The sequence below is a fragment of the Opisthorchis viverrini genome (assembly GCF_000715545.1).
Source record: "Opisthorchis viverrini unplaced genomic scaffold opera_v5_209, whole genome shotgun sequence".
Classification (NCBI taxonomy): Eukaryota; Metazoa; Platyhelminthes; class Trematoda; order Opisthorchiida; family Opisthorchiidae; genus Opisthorchis; species Opisthorchis viverrini.
The window spans coordinates 655,426-669,480 of NW_008751867.1; the positions used below are offsets into that span (position 1 = coordinate 655,426).

The 14,055-nt window shown below is 48.1% G+C and overlaps 1 protein-coding gene across 1 annotated transcript in view; it reads left to right on the forward strand.

The window, feature by feature from the left end:
* Nucleotides 1-808: 808 nt before the first annotated feature.
* The window catches only part of T265_08302 (hypothetical protein), a gene marked incomplete at both ends in the record, with an annotated part of 31,337 nt that continues 18,090 nt past the window's right edge, over nucleotides 809-14,055 (forward strand). The window contains 6 exons of the mRNA XM_009174058.1: nucleotides 809-1,278; nucleotides 1,308-1,402; nucleotides 7,263-7,346; nucleotides 9,149-9,304; nucleotides 10,192-10,505; nucleotides 13,286-13,411. Coding sequence (XP_009172322.1) covers nucleotides 809-1,278; nucleotides 1,308-1,402; nucleotides 7,263-7,346; nucleotides 9,149-9,304; nucleotides 10,192-10,505; nucleotides 13,286-13,411 — 1,245 coding nt within the window. The remainder of the gene's footprint in view (nucleotides 1,279-1,307; nucleotides 1,403-7,262; nucleotides 7,347-9,148; nucleotides 9,305-10,191; nucleotides 10,506-13,285; nucleotides 13,412-14,055) is intronic.

The following is a 14,055-nucleotide window of genomic DNA, read 5'->3' on the forward strand; positions in this document are numbered from 1 at the left end:
TCCGGGGACGGCACTGCCACGACGAAAGAATTCGGCCCCACTACACCCAATGTGTCCAAATTTGGTTAGCCACCTAAGGTACAACACCTCATAATGGTCGCCATATCTGACAATGTCTCCAGCCACTGATTTGGCTCGTCTCGGGGTCCCCATCCAGGAAGACGGCAATGACCAGCGCCCTCAATGGCGCTCGTGCATCCAAGCTATTGCCTTCAATGCATAGCTCCTTTTCCAGCCCCCTTCACATGACAGCCCACTGACATTGCCGGATTTATGCACCAATTTACCAGCTCCCGCCTGCAATGCGCAGTTACCTCCCCCCTCCCCCCAAATCATCGGTGAACGAACCTGCGGCAGCTACAACCACTGTACGACGAGTACGCGATGATGATGATGATGAATGGTCGCCATCACCACTACGCAGTTCCCTACCCAACGGTTGTTGGAGCAACTGTTGATCCGGCAGTATTCTATCGATATGGTCGCGATAATGTTCATGTCAGGAAAACTCATTGGTGACCACAAATTATCTCGGTATAGCGGTATACACTCATTTGCACACCAGTTTGGTTTTCACGGGGAATCTCTCGTTTATGGTGATATTATCTCGTATATGCGCTTTATGTTAACCTCTTCGAATGACTTTCGTTTCTTCAGACTCCTCACCCTGTATATATCGGTTCATTTCATTGATCGATCACAAAATGCCAGAAGAAAGAATATCTCGTGCCTCCTCTTCGAAGTTTGTCGATGTCATTTGGATTACACTTAATTGTCGTCCTGTAGAGCACTGAAAGCGATTAGCAAAATGGCCAGGCGCTTGTCCGATAAAGATGATGATGAAGACGACGGGACAGAGGAGAATGCCAGTGATCTATCGGGCTCAGTTTACGAAAACGAGAGTGAAACCGATTCGTCAACCAACTCCTCACCTAGTTCCGTGCCGGCTACATCAGACGAACCGAAAACCCCGCAGTCTGATTCAGCTGAGGACTCAACTGTAGGACCCAGACGCTCGGGTCGCTTAAAGCGTGCTTCTCTAACCGCTGCTAAAATGACACTTAACCGACGCAATCCAACTATCGGTGCAACTGAGACGTCTGATCGAACGAAAGTTCAGTCCTCGCATTTTTCCCCACTCTGCTGGGTTCTGGCCGCATGCAGGAGAAGGCTATCAAAGTCGATAAAACAAATGGCTATCGACCACTTTTCTAAAGCGATCGAGGCACTCAAAATTTCTTTCAAGCATGCAGAGCATCCTTTTGCATTCCAACCCAGGTGAATCTCTTTCTTTTTTTTTGTGACAGCCTAATTCGTTCAGTATCCTTTATAAAGAGGCTTTTCAAGTTCGCCAAGATGCCTTATTTGCGACAACTTTTATGTGGCATCCGTACAACTACAGGTAAGTTTCGATGGCTGAGCAACACTGATTCCAGCACTGAGTAACCATCGTTTTCTCTCCAGCGATACCTTGGCTTTCCTCCCGCGCCCTGCGAGCAGCCCTATGCTGAGTGTTGAAACTCCGTCTTCGACAACCGAGTCTGCGCAGCCTAAAGAATCCACAGTGAAACGTCTTAAACGATTCGAGTTTGACAGAGGTAACCTTTCTCCTGATCATCATCGATGTTCCGTCCTTTAGAAAAAAACCTTTTATACGTTGGTGGTTTTGTCAAGTCTATCGCCTGGTGCCCAACTCGATTGTACAAGGAGACGGTTAGTACGGAAAGCAGCAAAGATCCCACTTATTTGGCAATCGCTTCTTACCCCACACCGGGTAGTAGGGTTCTCTTCTCCGATCCGCCTTCGGTCACTGCTGGACTAATCCAAATTTGGAACTGTGGTCAGATGGGACTGTTGAAACCGTGAGTATTCGTCATATCCAAATTCTTTTTTCATAGTTGGGTTCATTGGGTTTCAAAGGCCGGTTCCTCTCTTTGAGCGCCCATTGACGGTTGAGATTTTACCCTGTAAATGAAGCCAATCTGTGCTGACAAGCCGAGAAACACTGTACGGCTGTCTGTTGTGTCCTTATTTGGAATCATCAGCAGAAACTCTGGGGAGTTTCGAACTCGCGACTTCCTGGCCAGTGGTTTGAACACAACTTTTTAGCTACAAGTACCTGGTTGATCAGCAGTGTGCTTAACGCACACTTAGAAAGGATGCAGCGCCATTCATCCTCCATGAATCTGTAAGTAGCTCAGAGGAAAAATGATTTCACACAATGAGTGAAGCGCTCGTCTGAGAGTTGCCACTCGAGAAGCCAGTCATCATCATCATCATTATCGTCATCATCATCGACAGCATGACATCAGTGTTCAACACCGATGCTTCACTGCCGTACATCCATGATTTATTCGAAAGCCTTATTGTAAAGAAAAGAATAAAGGTGAACGGGGAAGGGACTTAGTGCTAGCTTACCACAATCATTCCGAAGTGCTCACACCTCCGGACATTCACTCAGGCAATCTGGATAGAAACTGACAACAAGAACGCCACTGATATCGGTTGGCAGCCATTTCTGGTAGTGTCTCCAACCAGGCGCAGTTGGGATCATGCGGTCCCCATCCTGGAAGGTGAGTAGCACCGACAGCACCCAAGCGCTTCGTGATCTCCTTCATACTCTGCCAAGTCAAGGGTTGGCCATTTCTCTAATTCCGCCACTCTGAGGTGGTCATGGAAAACAGCATTCTCTTCGGCAAACGATGGTTTGACATACGCAACACATGTCCCAACCAACGCAGCTTCTGTTGCTGGACACATTCTTCAATGGAAGTACCCGTTGCACAACTCATAACGCGGTTTCTAATTGCCTCGTTACGGATTCGCCGGCACCAACCCACACGAGCTATGGTTCTGAGACAACAATTGTCGAACACCTGAAGACGTCTCAGTTCCGCTGCCCAAAGCCAGTCAGTACGTGACCATATAATGTGGATCCCTCGATTGAAGGGTGATTTGCGCTATCTCCTAAATGCGAGTTAATCACACGACTGATCAGCTGCTCATGATCAGATGGCTAGGTGTTCAAATTACCAGCCGGTCGTGGCTGCCCGCTCAAAACTCCCTGCTGATGATTTCCAATAAGGATGAAACAGCTATGCAGTGCTTCGGATTGTTGGTACCGATTGGCCCGACTTACAGGACAAAGTATCGATTGAAAATCCTCAAATATCCTCGTTCAGCTGTTCAACTGTAGTACCCTTTTGGTGCCTAACTGCCATGCCACCCGAAGGTTGAACGAGGGCTGGGATACTGTCAGGTTGCTCAAGCCTAGACAGAAGATTCGAGAAGCAGAGATCGGGTTTGAACCACGGACCTTCCGGTCAGTAAATTCGTGCTCTAACCACTTGGGCCATCTCGTCCACTGTGCCTCCCGGACGGGCGATTGCTGATGCGCATTTTGTTCGGCCGCACCAGACCTATATGTATTCCTGACTCTCTTCGAGAATGAGAGTTCTTAAGGAGGATGGTGATTCTTAACGGCCAGTGACGCAAATACGCCAACGCCCACATAAGGGGGAGCCTAACTAGTCAGTAGAAGGGAAAAGGGCTTTCATTAGACTACGTACGCTCTGAGGGAGATCACGTAACCACTGCCACATGGCATATTACGTGCTATAATCAGTCGTACGTACCCAGCCGCTCAACTGACCCTGCCCTCAACGAAACAAGTCAGTCTTTCTGCCTCCAGCTTTGTGAACTAGCCCACATACAGTTTCGATGACGCGTATTGGTAGAACAGATCGGAGCTTATGCGAACTTGCCTCAGAACACTTTCTTCGTTAGTTGAGTCAGATGATTAACCATGCGTGCTCACGTTGGTTATTCGCACATACAGTTTCTCCATGGGTTGTTGGTCTGTTCGCCGAGCTTGACAGTTGGATTGCAAACGTTTCATCACCAATCGAAGTGACTTCGTCAGCGTAGGGTTGACGATGTCAGCTCGATTGTTGATGAAACGTTTGCCATCCAACTGCCAAGCTCGGTGAACAACCAAGTAGCGTATGCGAGCTACATACATTCCACAACATTAGCAATTTCTCCATGGCTCAATGCCTATGAGGAATCGCATGTTACCGTTCAGCTAACCCAAGGTTGCTCGTATCACTTAATACTTGGTGCGCTCGCGACCCCGAAGCAACCCTGTTGAGTCCGTGGTTGTCGAGCATATCAAGGGCAACTCTAGGATGGTTATCGGTTTAATAGATGAAACGACCATTATATAGCGACCTACCCTCTCAATACACGGGGTAAGATGGCTCAGTGGTTGGAGCGCGAATTTACTGACCGGAAGGTCCGTGGTTCGAACTCGACCCCTACATCTCGACTTCCCCTGAGTAGGATTTGGCAACTTTCGTTCCTTCTGATGGCATGGCAGTTGGGCACCTTAAGGGTGCTACAGCTGAATGATCTTTTTCTAAGCATCTGGCGTAAGGCCCTGACGTTGCAGAGTGCGGGCACAGCTCTTGGTTTGTGACGGGGCGAGTATCATACCTCTGGTGTATCAGACTCCATGCTGGCGGACATCTAGGCAAATTTGGGGAGACGTGGACCGGCAACCTTCGCAGAGGTAGATGAACAGGCTATATCTGCGGCTAGAATGCATGGAAAGTGCGGGGCTTCCGATACATTACGGAGCAGGAGATAGCTTAGGGTTTGCGGCGCGAGCTTACCGATCGTATGGTCCGTGGCTNTGTTGCCGACTTTTAGGTCTACTTGGTGGAGACCAGAACCACATATATTCGTCGCACATGACTGGGGACACGTGTTGCATTTATGCTGGCTTCCTATCCCGGTTACCCTCGCTGTCCGCACACTCTACACGACCAACGCTCCATCACCTTGGATACATCGAACCTTGGGACATTTGATTGTGGCCTGTCAGGATGGCTATGTTCGAGTCTTCTCAGTGCCGCGCTTCATTCTCGATACGGTCTATTTTGGCACAAAACGAAGTATACCTTTGTATCGACTCAATGACAAATGTGTGATGAAACTATCCCCGTCCGCAATCAGTAGGTTTGTTTCGTCCGTTCATAATGCCATTTTCTGTCACTACTGAAGTCATGTATGACTACACCGTTCTTCATGACCCCTATGGAATCACATTGGACAGCCTCATTCAGCCGTACACTGTCTCAGTGCATGTCGGCGGATTTGGCATGAGTTTATGGTTAGACGTAGTTATCATGGTTGTACTGGGATACTGCCATGGCGCCCACACCTAGACAGGAGGACGATTAGGGTCCTCAACCAAAGCCTTTGGCTCAAAAGCCCAACCGCAAGGCACCAGTGTTGGGCTGGAAATGCAAGTACATTACCATTTTTACGGAACACGTCGCCACACATGTTCCAACCCCCAGCCTAGAGGTCCAGGAGACTGTGTGCGTCAGACCTCTAATCATTGACCAAGCTGGTACGAGAGACTCAGTATAGATCACCGGGTGGCTGAGATGCGCAAACCGTCACATCACGGTAAGGTCTGGTCTCTTCGTGACAGACATATAACACGAGATCTAAGATGTTTCCAGGTCACCCGGGGAGCGATTCTAGAAATGGTGAGTGAATTGGAATCTTGGTTCACATTCTGCGTCGATCGTTGTCCCAACCCAACTTGTAAAGTACTGTTGAACATTTATATCCCATACTGCAGCTGTTTTCATACAGCATAGCTAGGGGCGAGGTGGCTCAAGTGGTTAGAGCGCAAATCTACTGACCGGAAGGCCCGTGGTTCGAACCCGACCTTTGCCTCTCGACTTCCCCTGTCTAAAAAAATTGCTCAGCTGTAGCACCCTTTCGGTACCTAGCTGCCATGCCACACGAAGGAAGCACGAGGGCTGGGATACTGCTAGTTTGCCCAAGCCTAGACAAGGGAAGTCGAGAGGCAGAGGTTGGGTTCAAATCACGGAACTTCCGGTTAGTAAATTCGCGCTCCAACCACTTGTTCCAACTCGCCCCTTGTCTAGGCTTGGGTAGCCTGGCTGTAGACCTATTGACAAAATAAGACGGCTTTGACCGCTGGTTGGTTGGTTTAAATATCGCTCTTTCTTCTTCCGGTTTCTTCTGTCCACTCTGGTGGAATCTTCCAAGTAAGTTTGTCCTTAAGCGAACGTTTCAAATGTTGAACGGCCTCAACATTGTTCTTTCCGTACTCAGGTATGCACCGTATGTTGATCGTGCAAGCTGAAAGTCAGCCTGGATAAGCGTAGTCACTTTTTCTCCAGTAAATAATATCTAGACTTATAGAATACCGTTCAAAACTTCTTGCTCGTTTTTCTCATGGGCTCATAGCTTCGGACACTTGTTTTTGACGCTCATTTGTACGTTGGCTTGGCCGCTGGTTCATGCTCACAGTGTTCCCCAAACGTAAGCTTGGTAAGCGCCAGTGTATTCATCAACTGGTAACGATGATGCACCAATTACTACAGACAAGTTTGTTGACAATCAAATCTTCGGCTGTCTTTGAGTAGTAGCACACCGATACCTGGTAGATTTCTCAATTGGATCCTTAAATACCAATTGTAACCATGCCACACATGGCTACCCATGGCCTCTGTTCAGCTACCAACCGGAGGGTTGTTCGTTTGGATCCTCCCATGGGTTCCTGAGATGTTACACTGCGGATGTTTCCCACCAAAAACGAAGCTGCTGTACGGTGCTTCTCCGTTTCTCAGCAGAGATTATAGCCCTGACGGCATGGTGAAAGCTCAGCTGAGACCACAAAGGCTTGTTATTACCTGAACAGGGGAAGTTGAGAGGCAGAGGTCGGACCACCTTTAGGTCAGTAAATTCGCGCTCTGACCACTGGGCCAACTGTCTTGGCATATACTACCTAGTTTGTTCTCTGGTTTACTGGCGGTCCCACCGAAACCGTTGAAGGCCATATGGGCTCGAACATTCATGCCATGCGAACTGCGACAATGAGAACCAACGGAAGCTTAAAGGACTCTGTGGTCAGCTCTCCATCCATCTTTTAAATAATACTGTGCCAGTTGACCTCCTTCAGTCTCCAGGTATCTCCGATCGGTACGCAAACACTTAGCAAGCAGATGGTTTGGCAACGGCCAGATGCCTCCAATACTGCCGGTCTGGTGCACGTGTTTATTCTTTGATCTCACGTGTGTTAGGTGAATCGGGTTCCAGCTACCAACTGGATTGTTTTAACAGCCCAACCAAAATGTTGCTTGGCGACTGGTATGTTTTTTCCCCTGATGCATTTGTCGGAGTTTCTTAACAGATCTTTCTTTTTCTCCCTCTGTCAGAACATCCCGACTGGGTTGGTTGGCCAACACAAGTGCATATTCGTGCCCAGTACCCGAACCGTCTGTTTGTCGGCTATTCCCGAGGTGAGTTCACACACATTCTGGACAGAAAGCATTTTGTTGTCCTTCCCCATTAGGGGACAGTTCTAAAATAAATCGTTCAGTGTAACATTCCTTTCGGTGCCTATCTGCCATGCCAGCCAAAGGAAGCACGAAGGCTGGGATACTGTCAGGTTGTCCAAGCCTAGACAGAACTCGAGATATTCGAACCACGGAACTTCCGGTCAGTAAATTCGCGCTCTAACCACTTGAGCGATCTCGCCCCTAAAGATCGCTGACGTCCACACCTGCATAAGAAACACAGTGGTATAGTCAGCCTTCTTAAGAGCGGATGTTTGGTCGAAACGGATGCTAGATAGTAAGCTGCAGTACAGAACACGCACACAGCACCATCTGCTACCTCTTTGGTTAGTTCCAGAAAAAACGTTTTGCAATTTAGCGTTGTGTTTTTTGGCATGATATCGACAGCACAGCCAGCCAAGGCTTCAAGAGACACTCATCATCGCTCGAACTTCTCGCCGCCGGAGACATTCGTTCAAACGCGACATCTTAATCCAAACCATGGAAAGACAACCCCGTACAAAAAAGAGACAAATCCAGCACGTACTAACATGGCGATAAGAATAGATGGCTCAGAAAACCTCAACCTACGATCGTTGCTCTACTTAAGACGGTGCGAACGAAGGGACCAAGTAAGACTGTTTGGTAGGATTATACGCTTGCGACCCCCGCAGTGGGGACTATGGGCGGGCAGCAACAATACTTTTGAGCAGTTCATAGCTACTGGACATATGGTTGATAGAAAGCAAATGCTTTCGCCTGCTGGAGCATTTAGGGAGAGAGAGAGCATTCACCTGATCAGCTAACAGTTTCACTCGCGACAGTCTTTGTAAAGTAGTCCCCCATGTAAGTTCTTCTCAACCAAGACTGCTTCAATTCGATCCCGTGAGGTTTCGCTTGTGGACGATGCTTCCAGAGAGACCACTCTCTAAGTCCTGAAGAAGATCAATGTAGATTCATTGGGAGACACAAGATTTCCTGGACATCCTTTATTTCCACTGTGCGTGATCGTGTAAACGTCAAAATCTTCACATTTCGTACTCGCTCACCTCCTCTCCGACGTTCCGGTGGGCGAACTCAGTCGCCCACCAAAACAGCCAGTTCAACTAACCGACTGTCCCGAGAACACAGTTCTAAGCTGGTTTTCTCAAACGGATTTCGGTCCACAGGAACCGAACATATCGAAACACCCTGCCCAGGTTGTTGGCTAGTCAGTGGAATACATGCAATCGGCATGTGACTATGCAGTGAGTGGTGGTCGTGATGTTGGCTTTCCAGTTCCCAGAAAAACGGCCCCTTTTGGAGGTCTGGGTCGGAGTTTTCGATTGTTTCATCTATCCAACGGGAATTGATCTTTTTATGGTAGTCGTTTTCTTTTCGGAAAGGGAACGAAATCACTGCATTCACCTATCGATCCATTTTTGAAAGTTTCACTTGAGTGTGCAACCTCAAGCTTCTGCTCAATCACTAGGAATCCCTAGGTTCTCGACTCTCCTAACTTGTGGGGTGAGATGGCCGAAGTGGTTAGAGCACGAATTTACTGACCGGAAGGTCCGTGGTTCGAACCCGACCTCTGCCTCTCGACTTCCCCTGTCTAGGCTTGGGCAACCTGACGGGATCCCAGCCCTCATGCAACCTTCGGGCAGTTAGGCTCCGAAAGGGTGCTACAACTGACAGATTTTTTTCCTGATTTGTTAATTTCTGTTTTTGTTGAATTCTATCATGTGCTCACTACACTTTTCCAATCGTTCGCCTAATTTTCCAAGGACACGTCGCACTCTACGACCTCAGCTGTGTCAATCCAATGTACTTCAGTGCCGCTGACTGTCACCTTGCTCCAGTTCGCCTGTTCCACCTGATCAACGGGCCGGTCCGAAGCATGAGTTTGAATTGTGTGAATGGCCGGATGCTCTTGGTACAAGGTGAGTCCAACCGGTCCTGCTCCGCTTTACCTGGACTAATTTGTCATGAAACCATTATCGGTTTTGCGTATCCTCTTCACGCTTGCCGGTTCTCACCACGATCATCAGTGACGTTTGTTTGAATTCCATAAACCGCATTTTACACCAGACTCCGAATAATACCAACGTCTTTCTAATCGTGGAAGTCACTCAAGAGGCTCGTTGACGGCACCGGGGGCCCTTTAAGCCATTTGTTTACAGGTAGCACCTTTCCGGTGCCTCACTGCCGTGTGACCCGAACGAAGCTCGAGGGCTGAGATACTGCCAGGTTGCCCACACCGATACGGGAGCAGTCGAGCTGTTAAGGTTTGGTTCTAACCTTCCGGTCTGTAGGTTGGCGCCTTAAACACTGGGCTTTCTCAAGCTCTTTTTCAACCTCCTGAAGCTTTTTGTGTGGTTGTCTATCTCTGGAGGCCACCGACAGAGTGTCTTCTTCTGACGGAGGCCTTTCCATTCAAGCGCCGTGCTCTCGCCGGAGGGGAACAGCTGTATTGCTTGTCCCTCGGATTTCACCTGAAAATCGTCATCGCAATTGCTAAGTCTCCGCAGCAGTCAGTCATTTGAGGGTCAAATGGAACTTGACAGACCGTCCAACGTCCTTTTTGTTCAGAGAAACGCGTATAGTTTGTCAGTCCCCCTCCCCAAGAGCCACCCACAGCCTTCATGGCTTGCTTTTAAAGGAGCTTGTTGGAGACCCAAACGTTTCAACTTTTATTTGTAGAAGAATCCTCATCAAAGGGAAGCTCTCTCTATGGTTGAGTGGTACTCATCTCAGATTGACTAGTGCATCGCTGTCTAGTCCCAGACTACTCCATACCTGCTATCTTTCTTTTCCTTCCCTACAACAGGCATGAATTTCCACATCCAAGTGTGGGATATTGAAGACAGTGTCGCACAAACAGCAGACTCCCCAGAAATGTCTTACTCCGTTAATCATGGATTACCAGGTTCGGAAGTCCTCTGGCACAGTCGTGGTGATATGTGGTTTTTCTCACGAGAGAACACCTTTCAAAGACGTGCGTTGCTCAACTCCCGAGGAGTGCCGATGCGAGACTATGCGGATTTGATCACACAGTCCGACAACCTCGTGGGAATGACAATGTTTCCAGCTGCGCCGGATAGTCTGCGTCATCTTATCCCCTTGGGACTGCAGTGTGTTACGGTGAGGTTTTTTGTGTTTGCCAATCTGATGATCAGCCGTTTACGGTGTTTAATGATCCTCTATACAGGGATCACCACGCCGATCTCCTCAAAGTCACCGTAAATTTGTTCGCGAAACACGTATCCGCTTTCCTACCGGGTATTTAGGTGACTATTGGCCAGCTTACTGAGCTTGACAATTGACTTACGAATGTGTAGTCACCATTCGAGGAGACATCACCAACACCCGATCCGATGGGCACTTTCCCTCTTTGTACTTGAACCTCTATAAGCTCATTGTTCATTTCACTTTTTGAAGAAAAAAGGTCACAAAGTAGTACAAATCCCAAACGAACTAGTCGGATCAGAAAGGAATGAACATCAATAGAATTGACCAATAGAATGCCAGTAGGACAGACCGCAACGCAGCACAGATCGCGAACCGACCAATTATACTCTAAGTAAGATGACTGTTGATCAGCCAATCACGTTAACGCTCGAAGACACTCGTTACAAACTATATGGGCGCAAAAACGAAGATGGAAACTACCCACCCAACCGCACATTGATGATGGTGACGGGTCGATTGCTATGCTTGACAAACCGACCAATAGCTACCTGACCAACTATCAATAGATGCAGCCGGTCTATCAATATTCCAACACATCGCTTTCATACTGCTGAACAGTGTCGTTCAAATTTAGACAGAGGTGAAGCTGTGGTGTCACTTGCCACTGATAACACGTCATTCCCACATGCAGGTTCCCTCTTTAATCATCAGTTGTCACCTGTGTCCATTGGACAAGCATTGTTACATCGCCTTCATGGTTCCACTGGACAATGTAAGTGGGAATTACTAACCGGATTCAATCCACTCGGGCAGCTTATGCTACGACACGAGGAAGCATTTTACACATGTATCGTCTTCGTTGGGGTCGCCAGAGCACTCGGGCAGCTTATGCTACGACACGAGGAAGCATTTTACACATGTATCGTCTTCGTTGGGGATCGCCAGAGCTACCACAGATCCTGATCTGGACTAGAACCTTAACTATGCAACTTTTGATCGGGTTTATGAATAATGCTGGATTGACCGTCACTGATCAGACACCTAAGTTGGTCGAGCGAACATGGGTATTGTGGCAGACATTCAATGGCCGGTCAACTTGGTGATGTCACTCCGACCGAAGTTGGCCGATATTTTCGCGAGTAAAACAAACACAGAGAGAACAGTACTATTGCTGAAGCGTAGACAACATTTTCGCGGGTTGAAGCAACAATGAAATCAAAGTGGTCTTGCTTCAAAAACAGCTTAACGAAGCTTACACTTCGGAAGAATAAAGCAGTGATTCCAGTTCTTAGGTGTTGGCCTTGAACGGTTTCAGGATGGTCACGCTGGGATGGTCGGTATACCAGAGCCAGAGAAGAAGTCACCATCGTTATCAGAAACAGCAACATTAGTGTCGACACTGATGCTTCATTGCCGTACAACCACCGTCACGAAGAGACTGCACCTTACAGTAATGTGGCGGTTTGTGTGCCTTCGTGACCAACCGAGGCGCATGCGAAACTCGCAGTCTCTACTGCCAGTTTGGTCGATGGTCTGAACAACATAGTCTGCCGGTCCTCTAGGTTGGGGATTAGAACATGCGTGGTGACTTGTTCTATAAAAATGGTAATGCACTTGCATTTCCCGCTAAACACCGCTGTCTTGAGGTCAGGCTTTTGAGCCGAAGGCTCTGGTTGAGGGTGCTAAACGTCTCCCTGTCTGGATCTGGTGATCCGACAGTCTGCGAGCCCACATGCAACAATGATGCCTGATGCACCAGCCGAAATGCTGAGCGGACTACTGCCATGTTGACAAAGCCTAGACAGGGGACGTCGAGAGTCAGAGATCGGGTTCGAACCACGGACTTTCCGGTCAGTAAATTCGCGCTCTAACCATTGAGTTCTCTCGCCCCATTGGACAAATGATGAGGCCAGTCAGTCAAAAACGAAGGAACGCAATCTACCTTGGTTTGCTTCCGAAACAGAGAACGATAACAAGGTCAAGAGTGCAGCAGCTAGCAGGCGCCGCACAGCGTGTCGTCCAGCCATAGTGGGACATCTGCTAAGCAAGCTAGTTCGGTACAGCACCGCTCAACCACAGTGGCTGAGATTATCGTCATCAGACATCGCAACCCGATCCTTTGTGGGCAAAAACGCTGTACTTGCTTGTTGAAATCACCGTGCTACAGCTCATCTCTACCCGTACGTTAATCCAATGCTGAACACTTAGCCTGCTTAGACAATTTCATCTCATGCTCTTGGTGACTCGAACCAAATGTTTTTTTGACAGCATCGTCCCTCACTCGACTGCCTCTTTGAATTCCTCATCACGTTGTGTGTCTCGGCTGCCCTTGCAACTGTCTGACTTGAAAGGATTGCTGGAAATATCTTCACCAAAGAGTTCCGAAGGACATTTCCTGCAACTAATTTGAAGTACTTTCTTGGCTCAACGAAGGTTATATTATGGGAGTTCAATTTTGTGTCCTGGTATTTAGCTGGCACCATCTTACATTAAGCAATCAATCATGCAGCTCCAACGCATTTTCAGTACATAGAGCTGAGACACTGCCAGGTTGCCCAAGCGTAGATAGGAGCGATCAGTCGAGATAACGGTGTCGGGTTCAAACCGCGGACCTTCCGGTCTGTAAGTTCGTGCCCTAGCCATCTCGAGCTTACAAATATACTACGAAACGTACGTTGTCCTCTTATTCGCCCTGTTAACATTCCTCGTGACATTACCTTTTTTTACTACAGCGCTTGGACCTAAGCGAACCGTTAAACACTTTGCTGTGTGCCACAGATCGAGGTCGTCTTGAATTGGTCTTGTGCACTCTGGACGGTCGATCCAACCTCTCTATAAAAGAGCGATATCTGTCCCAGGTGAGCCCTACCCGTGTTAGTGGATTCATTTTCCGTGTAGGGCTGTGATACACTCGAGTTTTGTGACGTGCATTCCTTCGAATTTCGGTCGGAATTCGCTTGGGCTGTACATACTACTGGCTGGCCACTTGTCTTAGTGCACTGTGACGTTGAAATCGCTCCAAGTTAATCACCTCAGTGTCTCCTTTTTTATGTGAAAGATTTGAGTCCTCTTGAGGACTCTTTCTGTCATGGAACTTCTCCTGGGATGTAATTGATTGGTCCGCCTTTTTTGCTGAGACGTAGCGCGAATCAACCAATCAGAAAGCGATGTGACGAGTAGGATGGCAGTTATGGGGGTGGATACTAAGTTTGGATTACTGTCGAATAGTTACTCATCCATCATACAGATATACATATATAGTAGTTCTCGCAGTGCCGATCACTCATTGTCTTGCTTGTTGAGGTATTGCATACTCAGGGAAAACTGAAGTTAAACGCCACTCGGACTACTTTTTTTGGAAACGACTTTTCACAGATTCATTACGTTGCGGCGTCTACCACGGGTCTGCTGGGAATATTAGATCAGTAATGCTGAGGTGCGCCAAATTGTTTTCCCGTAAAGGTATCCGTCCTCGACGGATCAGCTGGTAACCCCTCTCCCC